The sequence below is a fragment of the Nomascus leucogenys genome, chromosome 8 (assembly GCF_006542625.1).
Source record: "Nomascus leucogenys isolate Asia chromosome 8, Asia_NLE_v1, whole genome shotgun sequence".
Lineage (NCBI taxonomy): Eukaryota > Metazoa > Chordata > Mammalia > Primates > Hylobatidae > Nomascus > Nomascus leucogenys.
In genome coordinates, this window is record NC_044388.1 from 112,498,590 (window position 1) to 112,515,489 (window position 16,900).

General features: G+C 62.4%; 1 protein-coding gene across 1 annotated transcript; it reads right to left on the bottom strand.

Annotated features, from left to right (window-relative positions):
- Positions 1–426: 426 nt before the first annotated feature.
- Positions 427–14,425, bottom strand: AGPAT2 (1-acylglycerol-3-phosphate O-acyltransferase 2). The gene is made up of 6 exons (XM_030818216.1): positions 14,138–14,425; positions 4,419–4,552; positions 3,951–4,126; positions 3,617–3,712; positions 2,026–2,098; positions 427–1,203 (listed from the first exon to the last, which is right to left on the bottom strand). The coding sequence occupies exons 1-6, from the start codon at positions 14,317–14,319 to the stop codon at positions 1,028–1,030; spliced, it is 837 nt and encodes a 278-aa protein (XP_030674076.1). The 5' UTR covers positions 14,320–14,425; the 3' UTR covers positions 427–1,027.
- Positions 14,426–16,900: the final 2,475 nt, after the last annotated feature.

Genomic DNA, 16,900 nt, shown 5'->3' on the forward strand with positions numbered 1-16,900 from the left:
GCCTGGGAGGAGGGCGCTCACCTCCTGGCCACCCCTCCCAGCCCCACTGCCGGGTGCCGGCTGGCAAAAGGGGCCAGGTGGAGCGGGCAGTCGTGGGGTGGGGCGGGGGCTCCAAGGCGGAGGGGGTGGTTTCTGTGAGGCCACAGAGAGCTTTGTCTTGGGGACGTGTTGGCCCCAACCAGAGGCCAAAGAGCAAATCTCTGGCCTCCTTCCCAGTAGCCTGAGGATCCTGGCACACCTGCCCATTAGGCGACACCCCCACACATTGATGGAAGTAGTATAGGGTGATGGCCCACTCCTGGAAAGGGAACACGGGTGGGTGGCGGTCCCTGCACCCTGGGCCCCTAGGGAGGGCAGCTGGGAAGACAGCATCGGCTCCACCACCCTGGTCACCCTGCCCGCCCTGTGAGTGATCACAGCTCCCCAGCCACTTCCAAGAATGTGTTTATAAAAAAACAGCAATGGAGTACAATGCTGACCCCACAGAGTCCTCCAGGCCGGCAGGAGCAGCAGGCCCCAATTCTCGGCTCCCTGTGGCCCAGGGTGCGTGAGTCTGGGACTCCCGGCCCTCCAGGCCCCTCCTCTCCCTGAGAGCCTGATGCAGCTTGTGGGCTGGACCCTGGAGCCCAGCTACATCCTGGTGGGTCCCAGGCGGCTGAGCAGAGGGCTCGGACGGTGTGTGTCGGACCTCGGGATCCTCCCATCTGCTCCTGGGCCATCGGGGGCCTTGTGGCTCAGCCCACCTGTGGGCACAGCCGCAGGCCTCATCCTCACCATCCCAGCTCCCAGAGGCGCCGTGGGCACAAGTCCCTGCCCTTGAGCCTGGGGAGGGTCCAGCTGAGCCCCCTGCAGGGGATGCCAGGGGCCCGTGTCTGAGGCCAGTGACAGAAGCTTCCTGCTTCCTGGGCCGAGTGAGAGCCAGGGGAGCCGGACAGAGTGGTATTTGGAAGCCTGGGGGACCTCTGCCCATCCTCCAGCCATCGGCTTCCACCTGCCCTCCCCAGGTCCTGCCCTGCCGTGGTCTGGGCTACTGGGCCAGCTGCACGCCAGGCCCCGCAGTGGCCCCATTCTCCTGGGGGGTCTTGGAGATGTGCAGGAAGGTGGTCCTCATGGCCCGGTGGCAGGTGTCCACGAGTGCAGGGACGTCTGCCACAGTGAGGCCGCTGGTGGGGATGGCTTCCAGCACCTGCACTGTGACTGTTCCTGTGGGGGAAGCAACAGACCTCAGTGGCCTGTGGGGAGCTGGGGCCCACCTCAGCCTGCTGCCCTGGCCTCGCCTCTCCCCAGCCCCCCACAGCCCCTCCCTGAGAAGCCCCTGAGGCCGGGCTCTTCCCCTGGACTCCCTAGCCGTGGTGGGTTATTTTAATTGCAGTAACGTTGCTGCAGTGAAACCCATGGCTGCCTGGCCTTCACGCCGCAGTTTCGACAACTCTGCGCTCCCCTGTTACTGCCCCCAGAAAGCCCCACTTCCTGATCAGCCCCTACCTCACTGCCTGGCCTCTGCCCTCCATACGGGGCGAGGGGCTGGGGGAGAGATGGAGCTGGGTTCCCCCACTGCTCTCCAACTTTGACCCCACTGTCCCATCTGAGCACCAGGTGCCCATGTTCTGGGAACTGGCTGGAAGGGGCAGAGGCCACGAGGCCCGCGGCCTGTGCCCCTGGGCTGCCTGGGTTCCATCTACCCCATGTGGGCATCAGCCTGGATGCATGGGCTCAGAGGCCACCCTCCAGCCCTGAAGGAGGCCGCCTCAATGCCCCCAAGCTGGGTGTGAAGTCAGGCACCCAGCCTACCCTCTTGGAGCCTCAGTTTCCTCATCTGAAAAATGGGCCCAGCACCACCCATCTCACAGGACCAGGAGGCCATGACACCCACAGCTGGGACTCCAGCCTGAATCACTCATTTGCCACATGGTCACCGTGTGGCCGTGCCATGGGTGCCGGAAATGGGAACGATGGGGGGCCCGGGGCTCTGTGACCATAGGGTCAGGCGGGGCCTACACCCCAGGTGCACACATGTGGGGGTACCTGAAGTGAAGAACTTCTTCTTGGTGTTGTAGAAGGAGGAGAAGGAGGAGTACACCACGGGGACGATGGGCACCTGCAGGCAGGGAGATGCGCGGCTGAGGCAGCCCTGGGGACAGGCTGGGCACACCCCAGGCTGCATATGGTTGGGGAGCCCTGTCCTGCGGCCCACCCACCCCTGCCTTCGCTGCTGCCATGGGTCCTTGCGGCTGTCCTGCCCCTGGGACCTGGGATACCTGTCCTGCTCTGGTTGGCCCAAAGTTCCATCAGCTCATCCTGCAAATCTTTTACTCATCTCCTCTAGGAAGCCCTCCTGAGCTAGCACTTGTTTGTCTGGTTCACGCCTGTCCCCATACTGGGTGTGCAGCTAGCCGGGGGGGCAGGGCCCTATCCCGTTTAGGAGGAGGTTATGGCACTCTTCCCTGCCCACGCCTCCCTCCCAGTCCTCTCCATCTCAGGAAGCCAGCGAGGGAGGCAGCTCTAGCCAGGGGGAGGGGTGGAGCCTGCTGGTGTTCCTGGAAGTCAGTGGGGTCAAATCCAAGGGCAATTGGGGGTGATCATTAACCCGAGGCAGCCAGAGAACCTCCAGGGGGCCAGCCGGTAGGCTGGGGACTGGGGGCAGGGACGGAAAAGCCGTGGGTCTCCTGGCCGAAGCTGTGCTGCGGCCACCCCCAGCCACCCCCATCACAGCCGCCAGTCTCCCCTCTCCTCTCCCAGAGCCGATCCAGCCCTCACTCTGCCCCCAAAGGGAAGTGACGTCAGCCCCAGGCTGGGCAGGTGTGCCCTGCACCTGGGCAGGGCTGGGATCACAGCCCAAGGATGCCCGCCCAGCCCGGCGCCTCCAGGGCTCCCCAGCCTCACAGCCTTAGCTGGGAGCCTCCGGAAGGAGGGCCCCCTCCCCACCACCTTGCACAGGGCCAGGCACCGGGGGCCACTAGCGGCCAGCGTGAGGGAAGGAGCTGAGACCCCCGCCCTGAGTGAGAACCCACCCAGGTGGGTAAAAGCTCCTTCTCCTGACGCAACCCTTCCCAGCACAGCGGCAGAGGCAGGACAGGTGCTGGGGGATGGCTATACCCTGGCCTCTCCCAGACACCCCAGGACGCACTGCACCCCTGGAGGCTGGGGACCAGGAAGTCCAGAGTCTGCAAGTGCTGCTCACAATGAGCTCCACCCACCCCAAGCTCTGGCCCGACCCGACGCTACACCCAAAGCCTGGCTTCTCCAGCCCCACTGCCCATGCCCTGAAGCCCACCCCAGCCAGGCAGAAGCCCAGAATGAGCCTCCTGAGAGCTCGCCAGGCAGAGGCCAGCGGCCCGGCTCCCCACCCCTCTACCTGCCCAGCCTCACAGGCCAAGCAGAGTGCCCACCAAGGGCAGCTGGTCACTCTGGGCTCTGTGTGGGCGAAAGGCCCAAGGGGGCCGGTCAGGGGGCAAGTGTGGGAAGGGGCAAGGAGGCCCTGTCCCCAACTCCGTGGGAGGAGTCCCTTGCGTGCCAACGGTCCTCATCTTGGCTGGGTGGTCACCTCCTGCCTTAAGCCAGCCTGACCCCACCTCCCCAGCCTGCACCCACCCCGGGAGGGCTGGGCTCGGCCTACCTGTGCCTGGACCGCCAGGTAGAAGGCACCCTTCTTAAAAGGCAGCAGGTCCCCATTGTCGTTGCGAGTACCCTCGGGGTAGATCCACACTTTGAGCTGCAGGGAGAGAAGAGCCTGGGCTGACCTCACGCCCAGGCCGCCCCAGAAAGGCCACGCCCCCTCGCCTCCTAAGAAGCCCCACTTTGCAAAGCAGCTGGCGTGGGACCCCACCTGCAGAGCATGGATGATGTCGGGGTCTTGTTTTTTCTGCCAAAACCAAGTCACACGCTGGCCCCTGCCTGGCCCTGCCCAGGCCCCACCCCAACCCCGCCCGGCCCCGGCCCTGCACACTCACGTTCTCCCTGACCATGCGCTCGCCCAGGTCGGCCATCACTGTCATGGCAGTGCTGGAGCGCTGCCGGTTGATGAAGAAGACGCCCCCGAGGTACATGATGAGGCCCACGGGACCCAGGAAGAGCAGCTCCCGCTTGGCGATCTGCACGCAGCGCTCCGGAAGGACCTCCATGAGGCCTGGGAGACAGAGAGACAGAGACAGTGAGAGTGGGGGAGAGAGCGTGCGCTGGAAGACAGCTGCTGAGAACCCACAGGCCTGCCTGGCACCCTGCCTTCTCCCTGGCTACCTGGATGGGTCGTGTGGCCTCCGAGCCTCTGTGCCCGGCCCTGAGGGAGGTACTGAGGCCGAGCTTGCCCAGGCACAGGCAGCCCTGTGTCCTCGTCCCCAGGACCCAGCCCCAGCCCCACAGAGCCCCAGCTCAGCAAGCCCCACTCAAACCCCAGAAGCCGCCCTGGAGGCCCGGCCTACCCATCATGTCCAGGATGCTCTGGTGGTTGGAGACGATGACGCAGGGCCGGGCCTCCTGCAGCCTGTGCTGGTCCCGCACCTCGAAGCGGAGCCCGTAAAAGTACTTGAAGCTTCGCACGAACCAGCTGATGATGCTGCAGGGGAGGCCACCGTGAACACGGGTCCCGCAGATCCCGCAGCCAAGGTGGGGCGCGAAGGCCTGGGGGTGGGGTGTGGAGGAGGCTGGGGAGGGGCCCTCCTGGCACGGGGCAGGAGACCGGGAGACACAGGGGAGGGAGCCCCTGAAGCGGACAGAGTCCCGGGCCCGGCTCACCCACCTGGACGGCTGCCTTGCCTCCGTCTCCCCAGCAACAGGGGAAAACCCAGAGCCTCTGGAACTCGGATGCTAGGAGCGTGGGAAGGCACGCACTTCCAAATCCACATCCAGGGGCCCGCCCGGCCCTCATCCACCCCACAGGGGACCCAGCCGGAAAGGAACTGGCACTGGCTCTCACGTCCACCATGAAGGACCCACGTCGGGGAGAGCAGCCTCTGCACCCCAGCAGAGGAAACGGGGCCCCACACACCCTGGGGAAGGTCACTGGCCCCTCAAGGCAGGGCCACATCAGGAAGAAAGTGTCAGCGCCAGTGGAGACCTCTGACAGGACCTCCGAAAGGCTCTTCCAGAAAAGAGCCAAGACGGAGAGCCTCTCTCACCCCTACCCTACAGAATCAGGCCGGGTTCTCTTTCCCCATGAAGAGGCGGCGGGGGGCTCAGGGCTTGCCTGAGGTCACACCAGGAGCAGCAGCAGAGCCAGGGTCCGGGCCACCTGAGCCCCGGCCCCAGCAGCCCCCACTCTGGCAGGGGCCCAGCCCACTGGGGGCTGCCCTCGGAGCACCTGCAAATGTGAGGTAGCCTTGTCCAAGCAGCCCATCATGGTTGGGACCAGGGATGTCCAAGGGGCACCCAAAGACTCTGACGAGCTCCGAGTGTCCCAAGCCTCTGCCCTGCTGTGCTGCCAGGAAGCTCTGGGCACACCCCAGATAGGGCACCTGCCCATCACAGGGCAGCCGGCGGGGATGGAGCCAGGAGGACGGAGCTCCACTCCGAAGCTCTAGCAAGGGGTGGATGGCCAGGGGCAAGGCTGTGCCAGCGCTGACCGGGGGGTTCCCAGTGCTGCTCCCCTCTCCATGCAGACTAGTGCCCCCCACTATTTGATCCTCCAACAGTCCTAAGGGCCCCCCGCTTTGTACAGATGAGTCTGAGTAACTGCCCCAGGCCACAGAGCAGAAATTCAAAGCCGGGGCCTTCTCTCAAAGCCATACTGGTGGGGATTTTTGTTGTTTTAACAGGGTCTTGCTCTGTCACCCAGGCTGGAGTGCAGCATCACAATCTTGGCTCACTCCAGCCTTCACCTCCTGGGCTCCTCCCACCTCAGGCTCCTGACTAGCTGGGACCACAGACGTGCGCCACCACACCTGGCTAGTTTTTGTATTTTTGGTAGAGATGGGGTTTCACCATCTCTGGCCAGGCTGGTCTCGAACTCCTTCCTAGGCTCAAGCAATCTGCCCGCCTCGGCCTCCCAAAGTGCTGGGATTACAGGCCTGAGCCAACTCGCCCAGCCTTTAAAAAAAAAATTGTGGTAAAATACACGTAACATAAAATGTATCTCCTTGGCCTTTTCTGGGTGCACAGTTCATGGGCGCTGGGCACACTCAGTGTCCAGCAGCCTCTTCTCCCTCCATCTCCAGAACTCTCCACCTTCTCTGGCTGACGTCTGTTCCCAAGCGACACAAACCCCTGTCCCCTCCCCGGCCCTGGCGCTCTGCCCTTCCATGTGTGAGCCCAGGCCTGTGGCAGCACCACCTCGGGCGGATGGGGCAATGCTCAGGACCCCATGTTGCAGATGGGGAAACTGAGTCAAGGGGGGCCTAATGGCTATTTCTGAGGATGGGTCCAGCTGTCCGTCCCTGGTCTTGGAAGCCTGGGGCCTCCTCAGATCTGCCCTCCTCAGCCAGCTCTAGATACCTCCTCTCCAGGCCGCGCCGACCACCGTCCCCTCCCACCAAGAAGGCGCACCCGGGCTGGCAGCATCCGCACACTCATGGGAACTGCAGGGCTGTTTTGCCTCCATCCTCATCTGCACAATCCAGCTTCCCGGACCCCTGTGACGCTCCAAGAAGACGAGGAGGCAAAAGCCGGCAGTTCACCAACAGAAAACACAGATCTGTCTGGTGCTAGCAAGACGGTCGTGTCGCCAATCAAAGAAATGCAAATGGAAACAAGAGTCTGTCCTCATCCTTCCCCCTGGCACAGATTAAAACGCCTGATAACAGGAGGTGCCAACAGGGCGTTGGGAACAGGCCCAGAGGCTGGCAGGAGTGAGGAGTCGCACAGACAAGATGCTTCTGTGGAGGGCAGGTTGGCAGGCCCAGCCAGAGCCCTGAGGAAACCTGGCCCCTCTCCTCGCAGAATCTTCCAGGAATTCGCCCAACGGCTGGAGTGAGAAGTCTGCGGTGCTCAAGTGTGCGTGGAATTAGGAAAACCTGAAAATGCTTAAATGTCCCCCAGTAGGGAGAGAAAAAGGAAATTAGGGTCCATTTCACAGCCAGCTGGGGCGCAGGGAAAGAACAGGGCAGGTCCACACTCATCTCCTGTGAAGGACACGCGTACAATTTCTAGCAGCAGCCAAGACACACCTGCAATTCCAAAGCTAGCTGCCTGCAGAAGGCTCGGGCCACATCTGAAAGGGACATTGGTTCCCTCTGGTAGTGACATCGGCCAGTTCCATCTTTTACTTTTTTATTTTTGAGACAGGGTCTCACTCTGTCACCCAGACTGAAGTGCGGTGGTGCGATCTCAGCTCGCTGCAACCTCCACCTCCCGGGTTCAAGCCATTCTCCTGCCTCAGCCTCCCAAGTAGCTGGGATTACAAGCACAGGCCACCAGTCCTGGCTAGTTTTTGTATTTTTAGTAGAGATAGGGTTTCCCTATGTTAGCCAGGATGGTCTTGATCTCCTGACCTCATGATCCGCCCGCCTTGGCCTCCCAAAGTGCTGGGATTACTGGCGTGAGCCACCGCACCAGGCCAGCTAGTTTCTTAGTGTTGAAAAGTGCATCTTGGTGATGTAAGATGTTAACAAGGGAGGAAACTGGTGAGGCCATATGGGGTCCCCCGTAATATCTTTGCAACTTCTCTGTAAATCTAAAATTATTAAAAAATAAGATGTTCATTTATTTTTTATTTTTTTGAGACGGAGTCTGGCTGTCACCCAGGCTGGAGTGCAGTGGCATGATCTCAGCTCACTGCCATCACTGCCATCTCCACCTCCCGGCAAGCGATTCTCCTGCCTCAGCCTGGCAAGTAGCTGGGACTACAGGCGCCCGCCACCACGCCCGGCTAATTTTTGTATTTTTGGTAGAGACGGGGTTTCACCATGTTGGCCAGGCTGGTCTCAAACTCCTGACCTCGTGATCCACCCGCGTCGGCCTCCCAAAGTGCTGAGATGACAGGAAGGAGCCAGCGCGCTGAGCCCTCCCCTGTTTTGACTGTGGTATAACACCCATCACCTAAACAATATAATTGTACCCGTTTCTCAGCGCACGGTTCCGTGGCACTCGGCGCATCCACTGCTGTGCGGCCAGCACCGCCCTCCAGCTCCAAAACTTCTCCCTTTTTGTTTGTATCTAAGCCGCTTAGGGGATGGGTCGTGCACTGATACTTCTCTCAACTGTGAAAGACACGGGGTACAAACCCCCCGCCCAGCAGGCAGCGCTGAGCAAGCACTCTGTCCTGCCACCCACCACCGGCCCCTGGTCCTCAGGCCAGACAGATGGACAGACGGAGGCTGCCCCAGGCCAGCGGGAGGCTGTGGCTCTCTACAACTCTGCAGCCCACGGTGTGGCTGGGGGAGAAAGGTATACCCTGGGGGCAGAAGAAAGTCGAAGTTGATGTCCTCAAAGGGACAAAGGGCCATCTGCACCAGCCACGTGGGGCCACCGCACTTCCCCATCTAGTGTCCCGTACATAGCTCAGAGCTTTCTGAAAGCTGGTGGGAAAGTATAGACTCTCACTTTACAAGCGGTTCCTGGATGGGCACAGTGGCTCACGCCTGTAATCCCAGGACTTTGGGAGGCCGAGGCATGCGGATCACCTGAGGTCAGGAGTTCGAGACCAGTCTGGCCAACATGGTGAGATCCCGTCTCTATTAACAATACAAAAATTAGCCAGACGTGGTGGCAGGTGCCTGTAATCCCAGCTACTTGGGAGGCTGAGGAGGGAGAATCACCTGAACCAGGGAGGCGGAGGTTGCGGTGAGCCGAGATGGCGCCATTGTACTCCAGCCTGGGTGACAGAGCAAGACTCCAACTCACACACACAAAAAAAGTGTTTCCTCAGAGAGGAAGGGACTGAACTAAGCCCTGCAGAGACTCCTGCAGCCGAGGACACCCCCGGGAGCCCAGGCAGAGAAAAATCGCCTTCTAAGCACAGAGGCCCCCTGCACCTCCCGTGTGCAAAGCCTCGAGACAAGGGCTCTACATGAGTCACCTCCTTTTGTTCTGACAGTAACCCCCCAGGGTAGGTACGATCATAACCCCCCCCTTCAGATGAGGAATGCGAGGTTCAAGGTTCAGCAAAGTTAAGTGACTTCCCCAAAGCCACACAGCAGGGAAGCCAGAACAGGCCTGAGCCCCTCCTCAGAACCCTGCTTCTGAGCTGGCGGAATCGTGCTGGGGCGGCGAGGGCCCCCAGTAGGACTCTAGGAGCTCATCCTGAGGCTCCCTCCCTCCCCTGGGCTCCGCAGTCCCCTCAACCCCTCAGCAGGGCTGGGAGCTTGCTCCGGCCTCCCCCCGCAGGAAGCTCAGAGTGGCCAGAGCAGCCGCTGTCCCCAGGCTTCTCCCACCAGCTTGCCCAGCCCAGGTCCTGTCCTGTGCCAAACAACCTGCCTCACCCAAACTCCCCTCCCATCAACCACAGGGGGACGAGGGGCTGCCCTGTCCTTTCCCCAAAGCCTGGGGCAGGTGTCGCTGTACCAGACCAGGACACAGTCACACGGACCCCAAATCCAGGTCCTGGGCTCCTTGCCTCCCCGGGGTACCCCAGCAGGGGCAAAGCCAAAGTCGCCGGAAGCCTGGAGCTCGGGGAGCCCTGCTGGCCACTGCCAGGCGGGTGACTTGTGCTAGCTTTGCCCAGCAAGGCAGGAGGCCCAGGAAGCAGCCCAGTGCCCAAAACTAAGAGAGGCTGAGCCCAGACCGGGCCCTTCTGGTGGCATCGGAGCAGTGGGCTCCTGCTGAGGGAAAGCCCAGGTCCTGCCTGGTCTTTTTCAGGAGCCCTCAGACTGGAGCCCACTGGCCTTGAGCGAAGCGCCGTGAGAGACCCGTCTGGGGTCGTAGGAACCCAGCCTCCTCAGACCGCCTGAGCTCAGCCCCCAGACACCTAGGCTGTTCCCACACTCAGGCTCTGGGGCCTGACAGGGATTTGGATCCCATTTCTCTTCCTCCCAGCTATGGCCTCAGGCAATGCACTTGACTTCCCAGGCTCATTTGGAAGGGTGTGTGGGCTTACGTTCATCCCCGGGGCACCCTCGGGCCAGGGCGGGACCTCCACCAGCAGTGGCTGTGATGAGGATGACATGGGGGGAAAAGAATCCAAAATGGGTGGGGCCAGGCACGGTGGCTCACGCCTGTGACCCCAGCACTTTGGGAGGCTGAGGCAGGCGATCACTTGAGCCCAGGGGTTTGAGACCAACCTGGGCAATAGAGAGAGACCTTGTCTCAAAAAAAAAAAAAAAATCCAAAGTAAATCAAAGCGAAAGGCCCCTCAATGTGCCTAAGCCCCCAGTCCCACCAGCACCTGGCTCGGGGAGGTGGTTCTAGGTCAGGGCCCAGCCAGGCTGTCCTCGTGGAAGGCCACTCGCTGACCCTTGCCCTGGTCCTGGGCTGGGACAATCCCAGGAGACCCAGCAGCTCTCTGAGCCAGGACTTGCCCATCCTCAGCTGCGTGAGCTCATTCAGGGCAGCCCCCTCCCCTACTGCTGGGGCTCAATGGGGCCACCGGGGACAGGGACCCCAATGAGGAATCTGGTGTTTTCCGACAAGTGTCATCCGAGCTGCAGCACAAGGCGGAACAGGTCCGTAGGGATGCGGGGTCCAGCCCACACAAACACCTGGATGTGGGGGGGTCCCCGATGACTCCTCAAAGGGGATGTGTGGGAGTGCAGGTGTGGCAGGCTGGAAGGAGTGGGGCCAGGGAAGCCCTCCCATTCCTCAGTCAGGACAGCTCCAATTCCTGGGCCTGCAGAGACACCTGGAGAGCTCTGGAGGACCAAGGTCACGGTCTCCCTTGGGACTAAGACCCCAGTGCTGTGGTGACACAGGGCATCTGTCATCACTGATGGCATCTGTCATCACTGGACATCTGTCAGGGGACCCAGGACCATGCACTGGCCGGCAAATCTGGGTCAAACCTTGCCCGACATCCCAAGTCCCCTGCGCGTTCTCCCCACACTGCGCGTGTGGTGTGGGCACGTGCTCCACGGGACAGGAGACTGCCCTGCAGCCAGGAGCTGTCACGACCACAAGGTCCCAGCCTCCAGATACCAGCAGAGCGTGGGGTTCAATTCGGGGAGCATCCTTAAGAGGAAGGGCACCCCTTTTCTGTCTGGGACGCTGAAAATGGTGGGAATAGAGGTCAAAGGAGCCGGAAACTAACTGCTGTTTCCCTAGGCTGCCCTTCTGGTCTCCTTTGCTGTATGAAAAAGTAAACTTCTCTGTGGATTAAGCTGCTATCTTGAGGGTTTTGTGATCCTGTAGCTGAACCCAGCTGTAGGACACAGAGCCGCTCTGGGCTTTGCTTTCCTCTGTCGAATGGATGTACCAGGGCATAGGCCCCTGGTGAGGAAACGTGCCCTGCAGCTCCACCCTAACTGTGCACACAGGGAAGGGCTCGGGGGCACCCCCTGCCTGGAAGGGGTCCGTGGTCTCAGCCCCAAGCCCGGTGGGAACAAAGGCTGCCTCGGCGGTTCTAGTCCCATCACTGTCCCTCACGCTCAGAACTACGGCGTAGACGGTGGGGGTCTCTTGGGTGCCGCCTGGAGCCCCGTGGGGAGGGGCTGGGCCTCAGCCAGGGCAGCCACTGCTCAGCGGCAAGATGGAGCACCGCTCCCAGAGCTCAGGCCTCCCGCAGGGTGCCCCAGCAGTCCCAAGCGCTGGGCTGGGAACAGGGGGAAAGGGAAAAGCAGGGACTCTGGAGTCACTGTCAGTGGGTTCGAACCCCCGTTCCACCCCATCCTGGCTTGGGGACCCTGCCCCAGTTTCAAGTTGCTTATCTCAGCCTCAGTGTCCTTATTTATAACACGGAGCACACGCGAATCCCTGTTCCCGAGGCTGGAGGCACCCGTGGCGCACGGCAGGAACAGAGGCCGAGTATCCCCTCCTTCCCTTCCAGCTCCCGGGTCCCTTCCCTGGAGTGACAAAACGCCTCCTCTTCATCTGCCTTTCTCACCCCTCCCGACGGCCCCCACGGAATGAACGCGCGTTCGCAACAACCCCACTCTCAGCCACTGCTGGGAGTCTTGGGAGTGAGTCATCAGGGACCCTGGGGCCTGGGGAGCAGGTGCAGAGGTGTGGGGGAAGGTAGCCGTGGAGCCCCAGGCCTCTCCTCCAGACTGCCCTGCCCTCTGGCCCTCCCTTCTCTTCAGGGACCAAAGCAGGAACAAAGCACCTGCTGTTAGCAGCCAGTGTCCCGGAAGCCACTACTCCACAGGCCTGAGCCTGGGTGCTGCCCTGGAGAGGTGAGGGCGGCAGGAGGGTCCCATCCAAGCACCATCAGAGGCCCCATCAGAGGCCCCAGGTCCCAAGGACGCCCGGGTTAGCCACAATCTCCAGGCTGAGATGAGGACAGGGCCAAGTGGGGCAGCAGGGCCAGTGCCAGCCAGCCCAGCCTGCCAGGTCCATAGAAAGGGCAGCAGGTGAACTGTGATTTGGCTCCTGGGAAACAGCCATGAAGTCCAGGCAGAGGCCCCTGCAGAACAAGCCAGGCTTTCTCACACGAGGTGGCCGCCGATGAAGAGGCCCGTGGCCTGTGGCCTGGCTCAGTTGTGGGGTCTGCTCCAGGGTCTCCTAGGTCAGGTGCACCATCACTTCTGCTGAAAGAACAGGACTCTGTCCCCTGTCTGCACCCCAGGATGCGCCTGGCACAGGATGCCCTGCTGGCATCAGAACCACACAAGCCATTTCCTCAGGGTGGAGGGCACCCCCCCCCAAGGAACCCACAGACTGGCCCCTCCTCAGCTGGGAAAGCTGCACCCTCGCCCCTACTCTGAAGCACCCCAGGGACTGGGGGGGGTCCTCACAGAGACCCCTGCCTACAGGGGATACCAGGGCCAGAACCACAGGTGAGGCCTTCAGAGATTCCAGCACAGGTGCCCAGAGCCCAGGCCCCAGGAACTCCCTGTTTCTGCAAACTGCCTTCCTCCCTGAAGGGTGCTCCACTGGGGATGTCAGCGCCAGTCACCACCTGGGCCAGCCGTGGAGTGTGCACTCCCCGGGACCCCGGCCTGGGCCACCTGGCCCCCGTCACCACCGGTCACACACGTTTGGCTGAGCAGCCACCAGGCCCTTCTCAGACTCTCCATGCTCACCATCAGCCCCAGGATCCTTCTTCATATTCCTGGAGCTTCTGGGGCTCCGTGGGAAGCCATGGCTGGGCAGGGGGGGTCCATGAGTGTAGGCCCGTTCCAGCAGCCTCAGTGCCCTCCCAGGACTGGCAAGGACAGCGAGTGCGGGGAGCTAGCAAACCCTCACCCACTGCCCCTGGAACCACGGGGAAGGGGGCCTCTGGGGCCACAATGCCCTCACCCCAGGCCATTGCAAAAGCCACTGGCTGGGCAATCCAAACAGGGCAGAGAGAAATGTAGCAACAGCCTGGGGACGGCTAACAGGGAGAGGGGGCAGGCAAGAGCCTTCTCCGGCAGCCACCCCGCCCAGGAGCAGGCAGCCCCCGCCATCTTTGGCAGCCCACTCTGACCTCCGGCCCCGAATCCCAGCCTGGCAAAACCAAGCTCCCACCTTCTGGAAGGCGTCCAGGGGAACCCGTCAGCCCCGCCAAACCCTAGTCCTAACTCTTCCTTCCCTTCGCTTGGAAGCTGGACCCCTGGAGCGGGAGGCCGGGGCGCCCTCCCCAGCACAGAAGCAGGTCCCCTCTGGGTCCCCCACCTCCCTGCGAAGAGGAAGGGGAGAGAGGGGAACCCGCCCCACAGGTGCGCCCATCACCGGGCGGGCAGGCAGGAGGGCGTCGGAGGGAGGCCGAGGGGCGCCCCCACACCGCCGTGCGCCCCGATCAATGGCCCTGGGGCAAGTCCCCGCCGCCCTGGCCTCCGTTTCCCCGCTCAGGAAGCAGGGCTGAGCCTCTCCCAGCGCGGCCCGGCCCCCTTTCTCTCCGAAAGCCGCTCCGCCCCCGGAACCCCACGCCGGGCTGCAGGGACGCGGCGGAGGCCGAAACCGGTGTAGACGCCCGGGGCCAGGGTGCGGGGTGGGGTGCTGAGCACTGTGACGCCGGCTCCGGGACCCCCTGACTCCACGACCCCCTCCCGTGCTCGCCGCCGGCCCAGGCGCGCTCTCCCCGGAGCCCCGGAGCCCCGGAGCGGGGCGGGCCGGGCGGGGCAGGAAGGAGGGAAACCCAGAAGAAAGTTAGGGAAGCGGAAGCGGCGCGGCCCCTCCCGGCGGCCCCCGGCCTTGCCTCATATTCTCCACCGTCCGACCGCCGTGGCGCAGCAGGCAGACGAGCGAGGCCACGGCGGACACCGCGAAGCACAGCGCGCAGTACAGGGCGACCTTGGCGTAGAACTCCGCCGCGCGGCTCAGCTGCACCAGCAGCAGCAGCAACAGCAGCGCCGCGGCCAGACACGGCCACAGCTCCATGGCCCGGCCCGGCGCCCGACGGCGCGGCCAGATCGCTCTCGCTCTTGCTGCGGCTTCTCCCCCGCGCGCTCAGGCCCCTTATTGCGAGGGCGGCGGGCCGGGGCGGGGCGGGGCGCGGGGTGGGGGAGGAGCGTGCGGCAGGGAAGGGCTAGGTGCGGCGCCCCGCCCCGACACTGTCCCCAACCACGCCCCAACAAGGTCCCCTCACCAGGCCCCGCCCCGACACGGCCCCTCAGCCCCGCCCCGCCACTGTCCCCAACCCCCCCCCAACCTGTCCCCCCATTCCCGCCCTGGGTCACCCGGCCCGGCCCTCGGTAAGCCTTCTGCCAGGTTACCGAGGCTCTGGTGCTCTGCTCCCACCCTCCCGGTCCCAGGGGGCCCATCATGGCTTGCCGGTGGCTCTGGCTCTGGCGCTGCCCCCAACGGTCTGGGCCTCCTGCCCCGCCCGGTGCCCCCTCCCCCCGCTGCCCGGGCAGCCACAGGCTCCTGCGCGCAGAACCACAGCTCCCCAAGGGCGTAAAACCAGCGGGGATGCGCCCGTGCCAGGCCGGTGGCCACGCAAAGGGCCGCTGGAACCGCCCCCGAGTGACCAGTGGCCACCTGAGAGAAAGCCTGGCTCTTAGGGTGTCCTTGGGCCCCTGTGGGGAGACTCTTGGGGGCGCACAGGCAAACTAGGGCATGTGTCTGGGCGGGGCTGGGATGCCCCACCCTGGGTGTCGGAAGTAGCCTTGTCACCAGGGACGCTCCGGGGGCAGGCGAGGTGGGTGTCAGGTGGCGGCGTTCACATCCACTTGGCAGCACGGCCAGCGTGGCAGGGCAAGGTGCAGCTGGGACAAGGGCAGCAGTCACCTGGCCCAGCCCCCACCCGGCGTCCCACCTCAGGGAGCAGGTGGAGATTGAAAAGCAGTTTATTCCTGGGGTCCCTCCTCATAGGGACTCTTGGGTTTGCTGCAGTTGCGGGAGTGCTGGCCGCCCTGTGCTCTAAGGGGTCAGCAGGGGATTACGGCCCCTCTTTTTTCAGATGCAGAGTTGAGCTGTTAAAACATTCCCCTGAACAATGTAACCACCCCCCAAACTGTACTGAGACAATGACAAATACAGAAACTGCTCTTCAAATGAATGGGGAACTGCAGTCCTGAAGGACGTGGGGTCTCGCTGCCTGGGCTCAGCAGCCCCTGCCCAGGCGGTACCAGCTTTTCTTGAAAGTGGAGATGCATCCTTTTGCCTTAGGCCTGTGGGCGTCTTACAGCGAAGCCCAGGAGAGCATTCTCCAGCCCAGTCTCCTTCTAGATCCATTTGGGCTTCATCTGGAATCAGCTTGGAGGGCCTGGCTTGACCTCTTTCCACTCTTGGAGCCAGAACTGCACACCCCGCAGCCGGGAGGTCTGAGAGCTGCACTGCTGTGCCTCTGGGAGGCTGAGAGGTGGCTGCTGATGGCTGCGGGATTTTCATCTTCCAGGACAGATGTGGTGGGTGCATGCTGCAGCCAGGAGTGCTGCTGCCAGGAGCTGGGGGATGTGGGGGTGTGGGCTGGGGTCCAGGTGGACTTCCTGGAGGAGTGGGGCTTCACAGCACCTTCAGCTGGAGGCTCTGTGCACCCAGGTCCCAAGCAGGTTGTACCCTGGCTGTGGAATCCAGTGCTCATAACCCTCAGGCCTGTCCAGGGGCTTTACGTGCCAGCCCCCTTCTTGTCCTTTACCTCCCAGCCCACCGACCTTTCCAGGGTGGCCACCATCTTCCTGCACCCCCAGGTGACTGTGTGTGTGTTGGAAACCTCTCCCTCCTCTCCTCCCCCCGGAATGGAGCCCGTGGGGCCTCTTCTGTTTTGTGCACCGTGTGTGACCAGCACTCAGGCCAATATATCTGGCGCAGAGCAGGTGCTCAGCACACACTTTCTCTAGTAGCAAAGGCATCCCCATTTTACAGAGGGAAAACTGAGGCTCTCAAGGATTAACACCAGACAGCTGGGACGTGACAGGGGAAAAGAGGCTGACTCTGACCCAGAAGGCTCCTGCCAGGGCTGGCAGGAGCAGCACCAGGGCAGCACGCGGTGACCCTGTTGCCTCCCCAGACAAGGTGGGGTTTTGCCCACTCCTCTCCTGAAGAGGGTGTGACCCAGTTTCACCTCCTCCCTCTTCTCTGCACCTTGCAGAAGGGTTGAGAGAAACGTCCACTTTTCCTCCGACAAGATCCCAGAGGAGGCGGCCCGGGGACTCAGGGAGTGATGAGGAAGTACTTTGTATTTTAATATAATGCCACATTTGGAAAGCTAACACATTATTTGTTTCTAGAAGTAAAGCTCCAGAGAATCTTATGGGCTGGCAGAGTCGCCAAGAAAAGAGATTTTCTTCTTTTTTTTTTTTTTTTTTTTTTTTTTGAGATGGAGTCTCGCTCTGTCACCCAGGCTGGAGTTTGCAGTGGCGTGATCTCGGCTCACTGCAAGCTCCGCCCCCTGGGTTCAAGCGATTCTCCTACCTCAACCTCTTGAGTAGCTGAGATTACAGGCGCCCAACACCACACCCAGCTAATTTTTGTATTTTTAATAGAGACTGGGTTTTGTCATGTTGGCCAGGCTGGTTTC